This window comes from Cucumis sativus, chromosome 1 (genome assembly GCF_000004075.3).
Source record: "Cucumis sativus cultivar 9930 chromosome 1, Cucumber_9930_V3, whole genome shotgun sequence".
Lineage (NCBI taxonomy): Eukaryota > Viridiplantae > Streptophyta > Magnoliopsida > Cucurbitales > Cucurbitaceae > Cucumis > Cucumis sativus.
The window spans coordinates 28647827-28660851 of NC_026655.2; the positions used below are offsets into that span (position 1 = coordinate 28647827).

The following is a 13025-nucleotide window of genomic DNA, read 5'->3' on the forward strand; positions in this document are numbered from 1 at the left end:
GGATAAACGTGAAAATTTATCTTTTAACTCGAGCATTTTACAAAGATTGAAAAATCTCTATTTTTCTGGAGTTTTCTTTCGAATTATTGAAATGTAAGAAAAACTTCACTGTCCATTCAAAGGGGGTGTGGGTGACAAACATCTACAATTGGTACAAAGAAAATTTAGATGTTAGAATTGTCACTCCACATATTGTTGAAGAGAAAAACAAACAAGTGATGGCCTGATGGGTTTTGAACAATGCAAGTGCTACTTCGGATGCATTTTGAACAATGACTAAAATGAGGCATTCCTTTCAGAGACGAAAATGGTTATAGTGGACTGACCATTTTTCTTTTATTGACATCACAGATGACAAAATGATGATTTGGACCTATAGCTATTTCAGAGAAAGTAGAGATGGATTGGCCTAACTCATAAATAAATGAGAGACTAAACCATCGACACATATCGAATTAACAAACAAGCAAAGAGGCTAAGAACATTCTTCAAGTTACCGGAAAAAAGGCACATTCACAATTAAAAACTTCAAATTCCAACAGCTCATCGATCCAAGAACACAAAATGGAGGGCATTTAAACTTGTTTTACGAAAAAGAATCCTCATCAATATAAACTCAAACATAAGCTCACACATCTCAAGCAAAAAATGCCAATATCGTAAGACTAAACTTAATAAAAATACACATTCTAAAAAGGAGGCCATTTTATTTATTTAATTATGTCATGTAGCAAATGACAAACTACGAAGGAAGCTGAAGAGAATCTTGTGAATATAATCCTTTGAATTGGATGAAACATTTCCTGAAGGATAGAGGAAGAGCATATCAATAGTAAAATTGAAAGCTCAAGAGGGAAATTGTGGGAAAATCAGGGGAATGCTTCTCGTAATTGGGTGGGCAGATCAAGATCAGGCTCAGTTTCACTTAGTGGAGAGAAATATTGGTTCACCATATCTTCAGATACTTGGGCTAAGGTTGGAGGATTCCACTGCCACCAATAACAAAAGCAATTACATTTTTAGAATCCCCAAGAATCTAAAGTTTTTATTACTAAGAAAAGTAAGTAGCTCAAATAATAAAATTAGTTTATTGTATTTACTTGATCTCTAAATTTCAACTACATTCCTAAATTTTGAATGATGATATACTTTGTTAACAACTAAACACCATTGTGACACGCTCCTTATTCTATCCAACTGTCAGCCCCATGCCGCACTAATTCAACCCAAACATATCTAATCAGCATGCCAACTTCAATATTTAAACAGTTGTGCCAATGGTGTAAATTAAATAGCCAAATTTGCATAAATCATTGCTAAACTACAACCTTGTTACAACTACGTCTTCAAAGTCTTCAAATTCTTAATTTGATCGATCTCACCTTTAAACTTACAAAATTCTTACAATTAAACCTTTAAGTGTTCCAAAATGCACATACTGTTAATAAATTAAATTTTTTATTTTTAGATCAACCATCTAAATATAAAGAAACAAGAAAATTGTTGAAAAGTATTAGGGTAAATTGTCGACAAGTCTATAGTTTGTAAGTGTGATAGTAGCGAATAAACGCTTCTAGGTTAAGAATGGTTTGTGCATTCTGTAATATTTAAGAGTTTAATTGTAGTAATTTAGAAGTTTAAGGGGGTGATTAATCAACATGGAAGTTCGATTATATTGTAACAACCTATAGATCGAATGTGGTATTTTGGAACTTTTCCCTGGTAAATAAAAACAATTTTTAAAAAATGACTACATAGGATAGGAACATTATTGAAATTTCACAATACAATATACGAACTAAATTTATAATATAACCTATGAGAAAGATGTCGTTAAGCTATATTTACTCATTATTATCTCAAAGGTTGAATTTTATCAATTTCAAATTTAGGTTCTGAAATTTGTTTGACACACAGAAACCCAAGTACCATTTAATTACATACCTTCGGTGATAAATCTTTGTCCACCAATCGAGCCCGAACACCCTGATGAGAAAATTATTTTGTGAGATAAACTGATCAGGAGATTTTACAACTTACATTAAAAGGCCTAGTAGTGATTATTAGATTTATACCTCACAAAAATCACTCGAGATCTGCTTGGATATCCCTTGTAGGGACATTCTATATTCACGAATCAAGCACTGGTCGAGTGTTTGGTATCTTCCTTCTCGTATCTGAACAAATTCAATAATTATGGTAAGTTGAGTTGGAAATAAAAATGAAATAAAGATAAGACTTTCCTCCGCAAAGAAGAGTGGGAAGGAAGACAGAATGAGTTTGGACCTTCAGAAGTTCAAAGGGAAAATAAAACAAGAGTAGAGAAAGAAACAAGAGAGAGATAAACGTCATACAGATTTCAAAGACACCTTCAGGCTCAAAGGTGATGCTTCTTTCAATCGTTTTAGAGTGGAGATGCACCATGGATCTTTTGTTTTGGATGACTCGATTTCCTGAAAGTATGGTGGTTTTGCAAATAAAAGAATGCACAAACTTATTTCTTCTAGGAAATTTATAGCGAAAAGATATATAGACATCCTAATAAAAGTTCAAATATCACCTCGTGAACTCTAACTTTCATCAATCAAATATTAATCAGACATGTAGGAATATGAACTAACCAACGAATCAATGATTTCTTCAACAGTGTCATGGCTGAAACATTTATCAAGTATTTCGATTCTACAAAACAAATAAATAGATAAAGCAAACATATCAGGTAAAAAGTATGTATTTTCTTAGTAAGTAGGCACACTCTATTTTAAGCAGACTTTGATGAAACACACACTAGCCATAAGCATACTTGGACATTCCCTGAATTTGTAGATAACAAATTTAAAGTGTCCAATGCCAATAACTTTTTACTTTAATTTTACCCTTAAACGTCATATTATTAAGGAGAAGGAGAGAGAGAGGGGGAGAGAGAGGGGGAGAGAGGGAGAGGGAGAGGAAGAAAAAATAAAACTGATTGGTGGGGGAGACATAATAAGACAAACAAAAAGATAGGTTCATCCCACTAATGCTTCTAGAAAGAAAAACAATATACGCCTCATAATGCATCAAATCCTTCAAACATGTTGAGCTATTTATAATTTAAATATACATTATTTTTGTTCTACATTACTGCGTACTAGCCGAGCCTAGCAAAATGATGTGTCATTGTCTTATGATCCAGGGGCATATTTAAAAGGATTTACAAATAAAAACCAAGTTGAAAGCGATCAATTATGCATACCTGTGAAGTACACTTGTTTTATCCAGATGAACACGATCACCAAATTTATTTAATGAAGATTCAACAATAGATGCATCATCTGTAACCAAATTCCCTAGATGCTCTTCAATTAATGGAAGCCGCTGAAAATGGAAAGTAAAGTTAAAGGAGGCCAAAATCTAATAGAAACAGAAAAACTTGAATGCCAAAGATTTAAGAACTAACTGAACTATGAGAATAGTGCGTAGCAACCCCACAAGCAACCATTTCTTCTCCTTTAAGCTTTTCCCCTGTTAGACCCAAGTACTCTCCTGCAAAGTACAATTAGATCAAATCAAACTGATAAAGTCGTTGATTTCTCAATTCAACTCCAGAATCTAACTTCAAACTTATTTCACCATTCTGAGAAAATAATAATCTATTCTTTATCAGGTTCCAACCAGCTTACTGCCTCAAATATCTTATACTTCCAGTGGATGAACAAAAAATTTCATCAGCATTCTTGTAAAATTAAATTGAAGAGCATATGAGTAGGCAACTGCAACTTCAGATACAAAGCAGGTCCGTACAGTAACTTATTATTAGAAGTTTGGTATGATATGAATGCGCTTATCCAGATTTTAGCCCGCTTAAGAACACGCTTATTCTTCTTCAAAAAAAGAACACCCTTATTCATTTGTTTATTTCCCTCTTGATGAAGAGAACATTTAGTGAGAACAGACCAAAGACCAAAGATTACAGGAGAGAAATGGAAAAACAAAAACAATATAATAATGATAATGATTATTAAACCACCAATTCACCCAAAAGCTTAAGCTTGTGGTTGAAGGCAAATTTAATTATATATCACCAACACTCCCCCTCACTTGTGGGCTTGAAATATTTGAAAGGCCCAACAAGTGGAAACTAATTTTAATTGGGGAGGAAGCGACAATGCAGGGGCTTGAACGCAGGACCTCCCTGGACCACCTGCTCTGATACCATATTAAACCACCAATTCACCCAAAAGCTTAAGTTTGTGGTTGAAGGCAAATTTAATTATAAATTACCAACAATGATAACATTTATAAAATTTTACAAAATAAATAAAGAAAGCTGAAAATTCTTAGAAAAAACAATTATAGAAAAGAGCTCCAATTCAAAGGAGTGAATAATAAAGAATAATCACCAAAAGCCTTAGTAACGGAAGCCTAAAGGGAACATGGGACCTAGCAAAGGCCCAAACACACCCTTCCAAGAACTTTCCTCATCATTATAGATCCTCTATTTCTCTCTAGCAAAAAATTCCATATAATCATGAAATAAGCATTTTGCCAAAGAAACACCCTTCTATCATGAAAGGTGAATGAATAAGACCTCATCTGTCAAACCTACGAAAACAATTGGTAGCCATATGACTCCCAAGATTCCCAAAATACTATTCTAAATCCCTCAAGTTTGAAACAAACTAGCAGACCCACAGTACACAATCCAGACTTTCTGCGGCCTCTTTACACACCTCACCATTGCCCAACAGAACGAAAGATAGATTTGTAAATATGATTCATGATTGTCCTAGCGTATTAAGAACACCCTTGAAAAACCCAATCCTACATTTTGTAAGCACCTCCATTTTGTATTGTTGAAGTTGAGTTTTTACCATTCACCAGGACTGAGATAAAATCTTTTGGAAAGGTCCAAATACTTTCTAGTCAATAGATACTTACAAATGTAGTCCATTCATCGCATATAGTAGTCCCAACCTCATAGATTTTCCCTCGTTTATCTGTTGATCCCTAATTTGACTGCCAATCATGTGGTTCCCACAGATTTTTCTGTAGGTGTCATTTGCTTGGTGAGCCATCTCTTGACAGTGCTCATAACAAGGGTCCCTTTCGAGACTCCAGTTTTCAGTTCCACTGCAAAATTGAGGTGAATAATTTCCATTGGGATTTTCTACTGTCAGTACCAGAGTTGCGAGTATTTCAAATTTCTTAAACTCATGGAAAATTAAGTAGAATGAAAAGCTTGTACTACTAAGCTTATGATGGATGTAAATATATTCATTAGCTATAAAATCATCAATGATCTTATTTTATTTTTATCATGATTCTTTCCTTTGATGTATTAAGTCTTTCTCCTAATATAAGAAAGCTATTCACCTTACATTTGAAATATAACGTATTTTATTCCATTTAAAACTACAATGGTGGAGATCCTGTGCTCGCCCCTTTATTATCCATTTAATATTAATTTTCGCTTGTTGGGTTTCTACATATTTCAAACTCACAAATGAGGGGAGTGTTAAAATGTTGATATAATATTAAATTTGCCTTCACCCATAAACTCAGACTTTTGGGTTAATAGGTGATTTAATAGTTCATAAATTATATTCCCTATCAAATTTGCCCCATAATATAGTACAAGTTCGAAACCAATGGAGCTTGGTTGGAGATTAAGAAGATTTTAAGAATCAACACTTGAACTGTTAAACTAGAAGTTTTAGGAAATCTTTATAAAAAGTGTGTTTTACAAAAACAACTAAACAAAATAATGAAATGTACTGTAATGCAGATTGGGAGATTGGTTACAGGAACTTATCTCTTAATACGTCTGGTAACCTTTTTTGTATGTTAGTTTGTAGTTTTCCTTCGAGGAGTAATCTTAATGGGGCATATTTCAGCTGGAAGCTCTATAAGACAGCATCCGGTTGATGAGATTTAGATTCCTTCAGTTTAAAGGCTGGAAGGATCCTTCAATTTTTCTTTAATTTCAAATCCAAAACTGGAGCCTTGACCAGAACCATTACATTTCAGTTATTCTTATAAAAAGCTGACCGATTATATTCAGACCTTCTTTAAACATAAAATTAAATTCTTATCCTCTTCTATATGCGCACACTAGTCTCTAACTTGTTATCATCCCACATATGGCACACCAGACGCTTGGAGACCAAGTTATGTAACCAAATATACCCCCATACAATATTGGCATGCATCCTTTGTAATCCGAACAACAATAATCACTATTTTAGCTAAAATGTGAAAGCCAATGGAATCCATTTCCCGCCTCAAAATAACTGTCAATTCCCTCAAATATTCAAGACCAAAATCCAGAAGACATTCAGCATTCTTTACGAAACTGAAAGTAAATTTCACTTATGTCCTGACTCCTTGGTAACCAAGATGCAAAAGAAATTTTAATTTTACTTATGTGCACTTACCAACCTAATAATCCAAAAATAAAGAAACGAACACTTCCAAAAGAAGCAAAAAAGTAACTGTTAGGTACTTTAACACGTAGGAGAACTACACCCCAAAAGCTAGCTATTGAGGTGAAAGAGTCAAGCCACTTAAGTACCACATTGGTCATCCCATTCTAACCAATGTGGGACAAAGGTAGCTCATATTACCTTGGTTCCTAAAAGTAACACTTCTAACATATATATTACTATGTAGCGTACAAATCTGATTTTGCATCAGAGAATTAAAATGTTTACTCTTCCTAGTTCAGCACAACAAAAGAATAATAACTTCACCCCTTGATCAAAAAGCAGTCACATGCACTTGCAAACTCTATAAGCATGTCAGATGATCACTGTTATATAGCCTGAAATGAATAAACGCTATGCAGCACTGGAAAATTAAACAATAATAACTACCACCACCAGCTTCCCTAAAACTAACATTAACTGGATCCATCGTGCAAGATTTTGAAACTTGTCAAACAAGATAGAAAGTATTGAAGTTACCCATGCGACCAGGTAGATGTGAGAGGTGGAAAGATGCACCAGCATCAGGGTGGAAACCAATCAGGGTTTCAGGGGTAGCAAAAACCTGAAATTAGATACACAAATGTACTTGACAATCAATGCGAAAGCTTTTGAAATGAAATCATTAAGTGCTTATTTACACAATGAGAAACTATTGTATCCATTGCCTGTTAACTTCAGTAATCAAATCTCGGTAATGTGGAACAGAAATATTAAGATCATACAGAGACAGACATATTTCTATCCTAATAGGATCAAATAGCTTTAGATTGCATCGGTCACCATTGTATCTTGTATATACATTCCGAATATGATATTCTGATTCTCTCTCAAACCTAAGTGTTTTACAAGACCTAAGTGTTTTACAAGGAGCAACAAACCTTACACTATTCCTTCATCCACCTCATGCAAATCCAGCGGCCAGACTGTTTATAACTACAGCAAGCTTGCCTGACCAAAACTTCAATCTTGTGATCTATTAGAACAACTTCCAACCCCGACAAGGTTGCCACTTATGGATTACCAAAACAATTGTCAAGCTCTGTTTCATACATGGCCTTGATCTGATGTGTAGGGGGAAGAATCTGACTAAGCCAATGATCCAGCCTCCTACCCACCCCTGAAGCATTTGTTTCCAAGATAAACGGACTTGAAAACCCTGCCAGCCAAGCTTACTAAACTTGTCCCATTCCAATTAAAACTATCTTTCTCAGACAACTGACTCACCAATCATCACAAAATACCTATCAACACAATGCAACCATTCATTCAAGGGGAAACTCCAACTTTTGTAACCTCAAATAAAAAATTATAGCCAAGGTGCAATTCTTACGTGTCTCACAGTTGTTGGCACCTATTTCAATAATAATTGTCACCAGTAAGATTTCTTGCACTACCTATCCATGTTCACCTCATCCTTTTCCACAGCTGAAACCATCTTTGTCAATTTCCACATTCCCTCCAACTCCAACTCCTTGCCCAGTGTCCTTTTTAATAGATTTGTTTATCTCTCCCTAATCTGCCCAACCTCTTCCTCAACTTCCTATTCTTGACTTGCATTTAATTTAGTTTTCATGTTTTTTGGACTGATCCCATTTCCTAATTGTAACAGCTTTAATACCAAGATAACAGAATTTGATGTTACTAAGAACAAAAGGGTACAACTCAGAAAGATCAAAGTGCTAACTAAACTTTGCTTAATGAAAAACATGCTCCCTGAGAGTCTATCTTCGATTTATAATCTCTCCATCATGACTTCTCTCACTCACCCCTAAACCCCAGGCTGACTAATAATATACTCCCACTCTATGTCTAAGTTCCCCCACCCATTACATGTTTCCTTTGGCATACATTTATTATTTCTGGCCTATTAAAGATTCAATTTCAAATTTGACATTTTTGAAAAACAAGGATACCAAGAAAGTTTAAATTAATGGGCAAACAGAAAGTGATTCATCACTTCCATAAAACTACCACCTAGCAGAAATGGCCAAGCGTATTTAGTTACATACGAATACTATTACCTCATCTAATAACCGAAAATAAGGAATCTTTGACTTTAAAACAATAATATAATAATAAATAAAAGCTTCAAAGAAGTTAGGATGGTGGGGGAGGGAATTATGTGTGCCAGTGACTTACAGTTTTATCAGTTGCAACTCGAAAAGTCCCAGGAATTGAAATTCCAGTTCCACCACCCATGGTAATGCCATTTAGAATTGCCACCTGCATGAAGATTATCAACACAATGTTGGAGAAGTTAAGTGTTTACATGTAGTAAACTTGGAAGAACGCATAAAATCAGCTGAAACAAATTCAAGTTAATGATTAAGGAGAGGATTGTCACATTTGTTGTGATCTTTTCAAAGCCAAAAACAGTATGTGTGTGTGTATACACTACATATAGATAGAAGTTACATTGATCAAGATACACAATAGCAAACACATGATGATATAGTCACTGCTAGACCTCCCGCAAAAATTGATGCTTAAATTAAAGAAATCAAGAGGATGTTATCAGCCCGAGCATAGTGGTAAACCTTCCCTACACCCACCAAGGAAAATCAATCTATATACATCTTCATAAATTTCCTAAATGTACCTTCAAAAGTCATTTTTACATAATAACTTTACATACACATCTTAAATCAAAAGTAACTTTTATACCATAACTCTTCGTAGACAGCCTAATTTTTTTTACGAAAAGTCCTTGTAGACATTTCCAATGTGCACGTGCACACAAAGGTATATATATCTATTAGATGCCACACAAACAAGGATAATTCAAGAAAATTTTGTTCCTGATAAGTATATTACACAAAACACCATAATTTTATGCTCCCAGTATTAAGAAAGCGCCATATTTTGAAGAGAATGAAACAAACTGTTCAAGATAAAAAGCCAAGAACTAGGAACTCACATGAGGCTTCAGGTATGTACCAACCATATATATAAAAGCATACAATGTACTGAAAAACTTTTTACAATGTTCTATCTCCCCTGCAAAAGTCACCAAACACAAGGATGGCAATTTTAATCAAAACTGATGGATGAGTTAACCATAAGAGAGCTGATTCTAACTTTTAATCTAGTACAAGAAACCGAAGTTAACAAGTAAGCCTTAAGATCATCCAATACCTTTTCTCAATATAAATACACACAAATACAAACATTCACTCAAACACACACACACACACACACGCATGCATACATACATACATATATCATTCGTTGCCTTCTTAAATTATCAAGCAATAAAGAACAAAGACATCCCAAAAAAGTATTGTTTTCAATATAAAAGACGCGAGAATATAAATAGGTACCACAAAATTTAGAAGCTATAATGAAGTCCCATGTTTGAGTCCAAGAAGCTCAAATGGGTATCCGGTTAAAAAAAAGAATGAGATCCAACTCAAGGATGGTGACTCAAAGAGGCACTATCATCATAAGGCATTTTGACAATTCCATTTTGAAAAGATAGAGAGATCTCATAAGCTTTATAAGTTATATGGAATACTACTCTCATTGTCATTTGGTTTTGAGATAGAACCTCATATTTATCCAACAGGTTATAGGTGAAACGGTCTTCTGTAGATTTCAGTTCATAGACCTGCACCTAAAAATGTCTATAAACATTAAAGACCCAAACATCCATCAATAGACTCTTATAGTTGAGTACAAAAAGGTACAAGACAAGAAACCATTTAATGTACTGATCGTCATAGAGGATGATATCAATATTTTGTGCTTCATCATCAGATTTACAGTTCTTTGGTCCTCAGCTTTCTCAGAAACATAAATTATTATAACACTTGGAAACATCTTTTGTACAAAATAGTTCAACTTTTGTTTTCTTACACGAGACCATTGATCTAGCGCAGGACAACAGTTTGGCCCTCCTTAGTGATATATTCAACAAAGTGTTAATATAACAGAGCATATCAGACTCTTACCTTCATTGATCATATGATAAAGCGAAACAATATCTCCACCAGCACAAAAAGCCCTGCCACTGCCCTTCGATAATCCAAAAATTAAAAATTAAATAAAGAAGTGTGAGCTGCAAGTGAAAATGTACGATTACATCCGAATGAAAAATCATCCTAGAAAAAAACTCAACAGATGCAGAACAAGATTACAAGAACAAGAAAAAGAAAATACCTTCAAGACAACAAAACCAACATCAGGGTTTTCTTCCCATGAATTGTACAATTCATGCAGTCTGGCCCCCTAAGCACCAAGTACATTTAAGAGTAAGAAATTACCATGAAATGTAACCATCTGAGTAATTTTTCCAAAATAAACTAACAGACTATTATATAGAGCTAAGAAAAATTCTGGTGAACAATAGCTGAAACACACATGAAGCTGAAAAAAGATAATGCACCATATTAGTATTAAGAGCATTGAGAATTGATGGTCTGTTAAGAATGGCGGTTCTGGACCAAGCCCTGCCTTCAACAAGCACCTGCAAAAGAGACACATTAACAAATTATCTAAACTAAGGTCAAGGAAATAATGTAATTAGAAAACTGACTTCTTGTTCGTGATCATGGTCAGAGGAATGGTCGAGAAGAGAGCATTGGTTTCTGGTTTGAGTGAGGAGACGAATAGTTTGAAGGCTTCGCCTAGTGAATAACGCAACCTTCAAACTCTGAACCATCTTCTTCTGACGATTTACCTACCGGTGTGAAAAATTAAAAGTTTAGAAATGATTGTGCAAGAATAGGTTGGTTTGTGATCTCTTCTGCGACTTGGAATCGGTAATTTGTAGAAGAAAAAGGAGGGAGAAAAAGTTTGTCCAGAAGAATCTTGAGGTGGACATAGACTGGTTGATTGGAAGTTAGAGAAGAATATTGGCTATTCATTACCGGGCACCATTGCAGTTATACCTTCTACAGCTTCGTTGAGAAGAAGAGTGCTTATCAAACAATTGGGGCTATTTTGCACAATTTGAGGGGGGGAAAGCATAATAATTACAAAAAAGGGGAAAAACTATTATTTTATTTGTTTTAATTTAACAAATATTGGCATCCACTTTTGATAAGCTCCACATTTTTCCCCTACTCTTAAACAACACGTGCAACAATTATAGTTTTAATTTTATATTTATATCTTTTTTATATTCACAGATTGTATTTTTGAATTTGATTTGTTTACACAATTCAAATTTCATTTATTAACATCTTAAACATAATCATCTAATCTATATATATCTAAACAAAGTGGAAGATAGAAAGATTGTTAGTTGTGTAATAACATATAACGTTATGTAATATCAATGATGGAATATAGAAAAGTTACTCTAGTGTTTTAATAACACAAAACATTAACTAATATCGGTTATGTAATCAAAACTTTTTATAATAAAGAGATGAAAAAGTTAAGTGTAACTTCTCTCTTTAAATGTGAAAATGGCCACAAATATTAAATTTATGCGAATGATAAAATTGCCACTAAACCAAGACTAAAAAAATTATAATGGAAGGGTAAAACATCCACCAAAATCATATTTATTTTGAAATTATAAATGTAAAAATTATAGTTTTTTTAATGATTTTGTAGGTAAAAAACTAAAGAAAAAACTTCAATATTTCTTTACACATTTTATTACCTTTGTTTATACTTAATAAATTCCAACAATATTTACATTGTTTTAACAAAATCAAAGGATAAGTTACTCAATCATTTCATTAGTAAAATAGCTTTAATAAGAAAATGAATAAAAAAAAACATAAGCAAGATTCTCATGATTACATTAAAAAAGATTATCAATATTATATGATTTAAACATAAATAGCATAGACATACGTACATGTCAACCATGAAATTGGTGATTCAAGTTTTCTCAACTTATGTTGTGTACTAAAAAGAAACCTATAATGAAGGAATAAACACAAGCATATTTCTATATAATTATATATATATATATAAATAGACAACAAAATTTAAAAAAAAAAAAAGAGAGAATAAAAAAGCATGACTTTATTTTTTTTCTTCCATTTTGTTGGGATTTGTGAACCTGAATGAAAAAAATAATAATAAGATATTTATAACTAAGATTTTAAAAGGAAGAATTTGAAAGGTTGAAAGATATAGAGAATGTGAATAGTTGGGAGATAGAAGATTAAGAAAGAGAGAAATGTGAATGGATCTCGATAAATTTAAATGACATAATTAATTGGAGTGAACATTTTTTAATTTTTGAGAAAAGTTATAACAAGGAGATGAAAAGTTCAAAAAATCATTCCACTAAAATAATCATTAAAAGTAATAATGAAAATGACACAAACATTAAATCTACGTGAATGATAAAATTGTCACTAAAGCGAAACTAAAAAATGTTATAATGAAAGGGTAAAATGGGGCTAAAAAATTTCTCCACTTCCATCCGTTTATATATACTATAGATAGATGTATTTTTTTGGGTCTAAAACATAACGTTGTATTTGGAACCTCGAGACTTTTTAAATTCATACCAAATTTCAAATGTATGTTACAAGGAAAGAGAATGATTTTTAAAATTCAAAATAATTTATAATTTTGTATGGCAAGAATGGT

General features: G+C 33.2%; 1 protein-coding gene across 2 annotated transcripts; it reads right to left on the minus strand.

The window, feature by feature from the left end:
- Positions 1-493: 493 nt before the first annotated feature.
- On the minus strand, positions 494-11444 carry LOC101222552 (3-hydroxyisobutyryl-CoA hydrolase-like protein 1, mitochondrial). Of its 2 annotated transcripts, XM_004139023.3 has the most exons (15): positions 11357-11444; positions 11002-11145; positions 10852-10932; positions 10626-10694; positions 10418-10481; positions 9385-9464; positions 8607-8690; positions 6945-7029; positions 3440-3525; positions 3236-3357; positions 2622-2682; positions 2355-2453; positions 2076-2177; positions 1945-1986; positions 494-989 (listed from the first exon to the last, which is right to left on the minus strand). In XM_004139023.3, exons 2-15 carry the CDS (start codon positions 11125-11127, stop codon positions 870-872), a joined length of 1221 nt encoding a protein of 406 aa, XP_004139071.1. In that variant the 5' UTR covers positions 11128-11145; positions 11357-11444; the 3' UTR covers positions 494-869. The 2 variants fall into 2 exon arrangements, with proteins under 2 accessions (XP_004139071.1, XP_011660178.1); XM_011661876.2 differs by having other exon boundaries at positions 11002-11417.
- Positions 11445-13025: the final 1581 nt, after the last annotated feature.

What these genes read in the sequence shown, in the direction of transcription:
- LOC101222552 (XM_004139023.3), bottom strand. Translation starts at nt 11,127, where the DNA reads ATGGTTCAGAGTTTGAAGGTTGCGTTATTCACTAGGCGAAGCCTTCAA. An exon ending in TTGGTTTTGTTGTCTTGAAG is followed by an intron (nt 10,482 to 10,625) that starts GTATTTTCTTTT and finishes GGATTATCGAAG; the next exon opens with GGCAGTGGCAGGGCTTTTTG. An exon ending in TGAAGGTGTCTTTGAAATCT is followed by an intron (nt 2,178 to 2,354) that starts GTATGACGTTTA and finishes GAATTTGTTCAG; the next exon opens with ATACGAGAAGGAAGATACCA.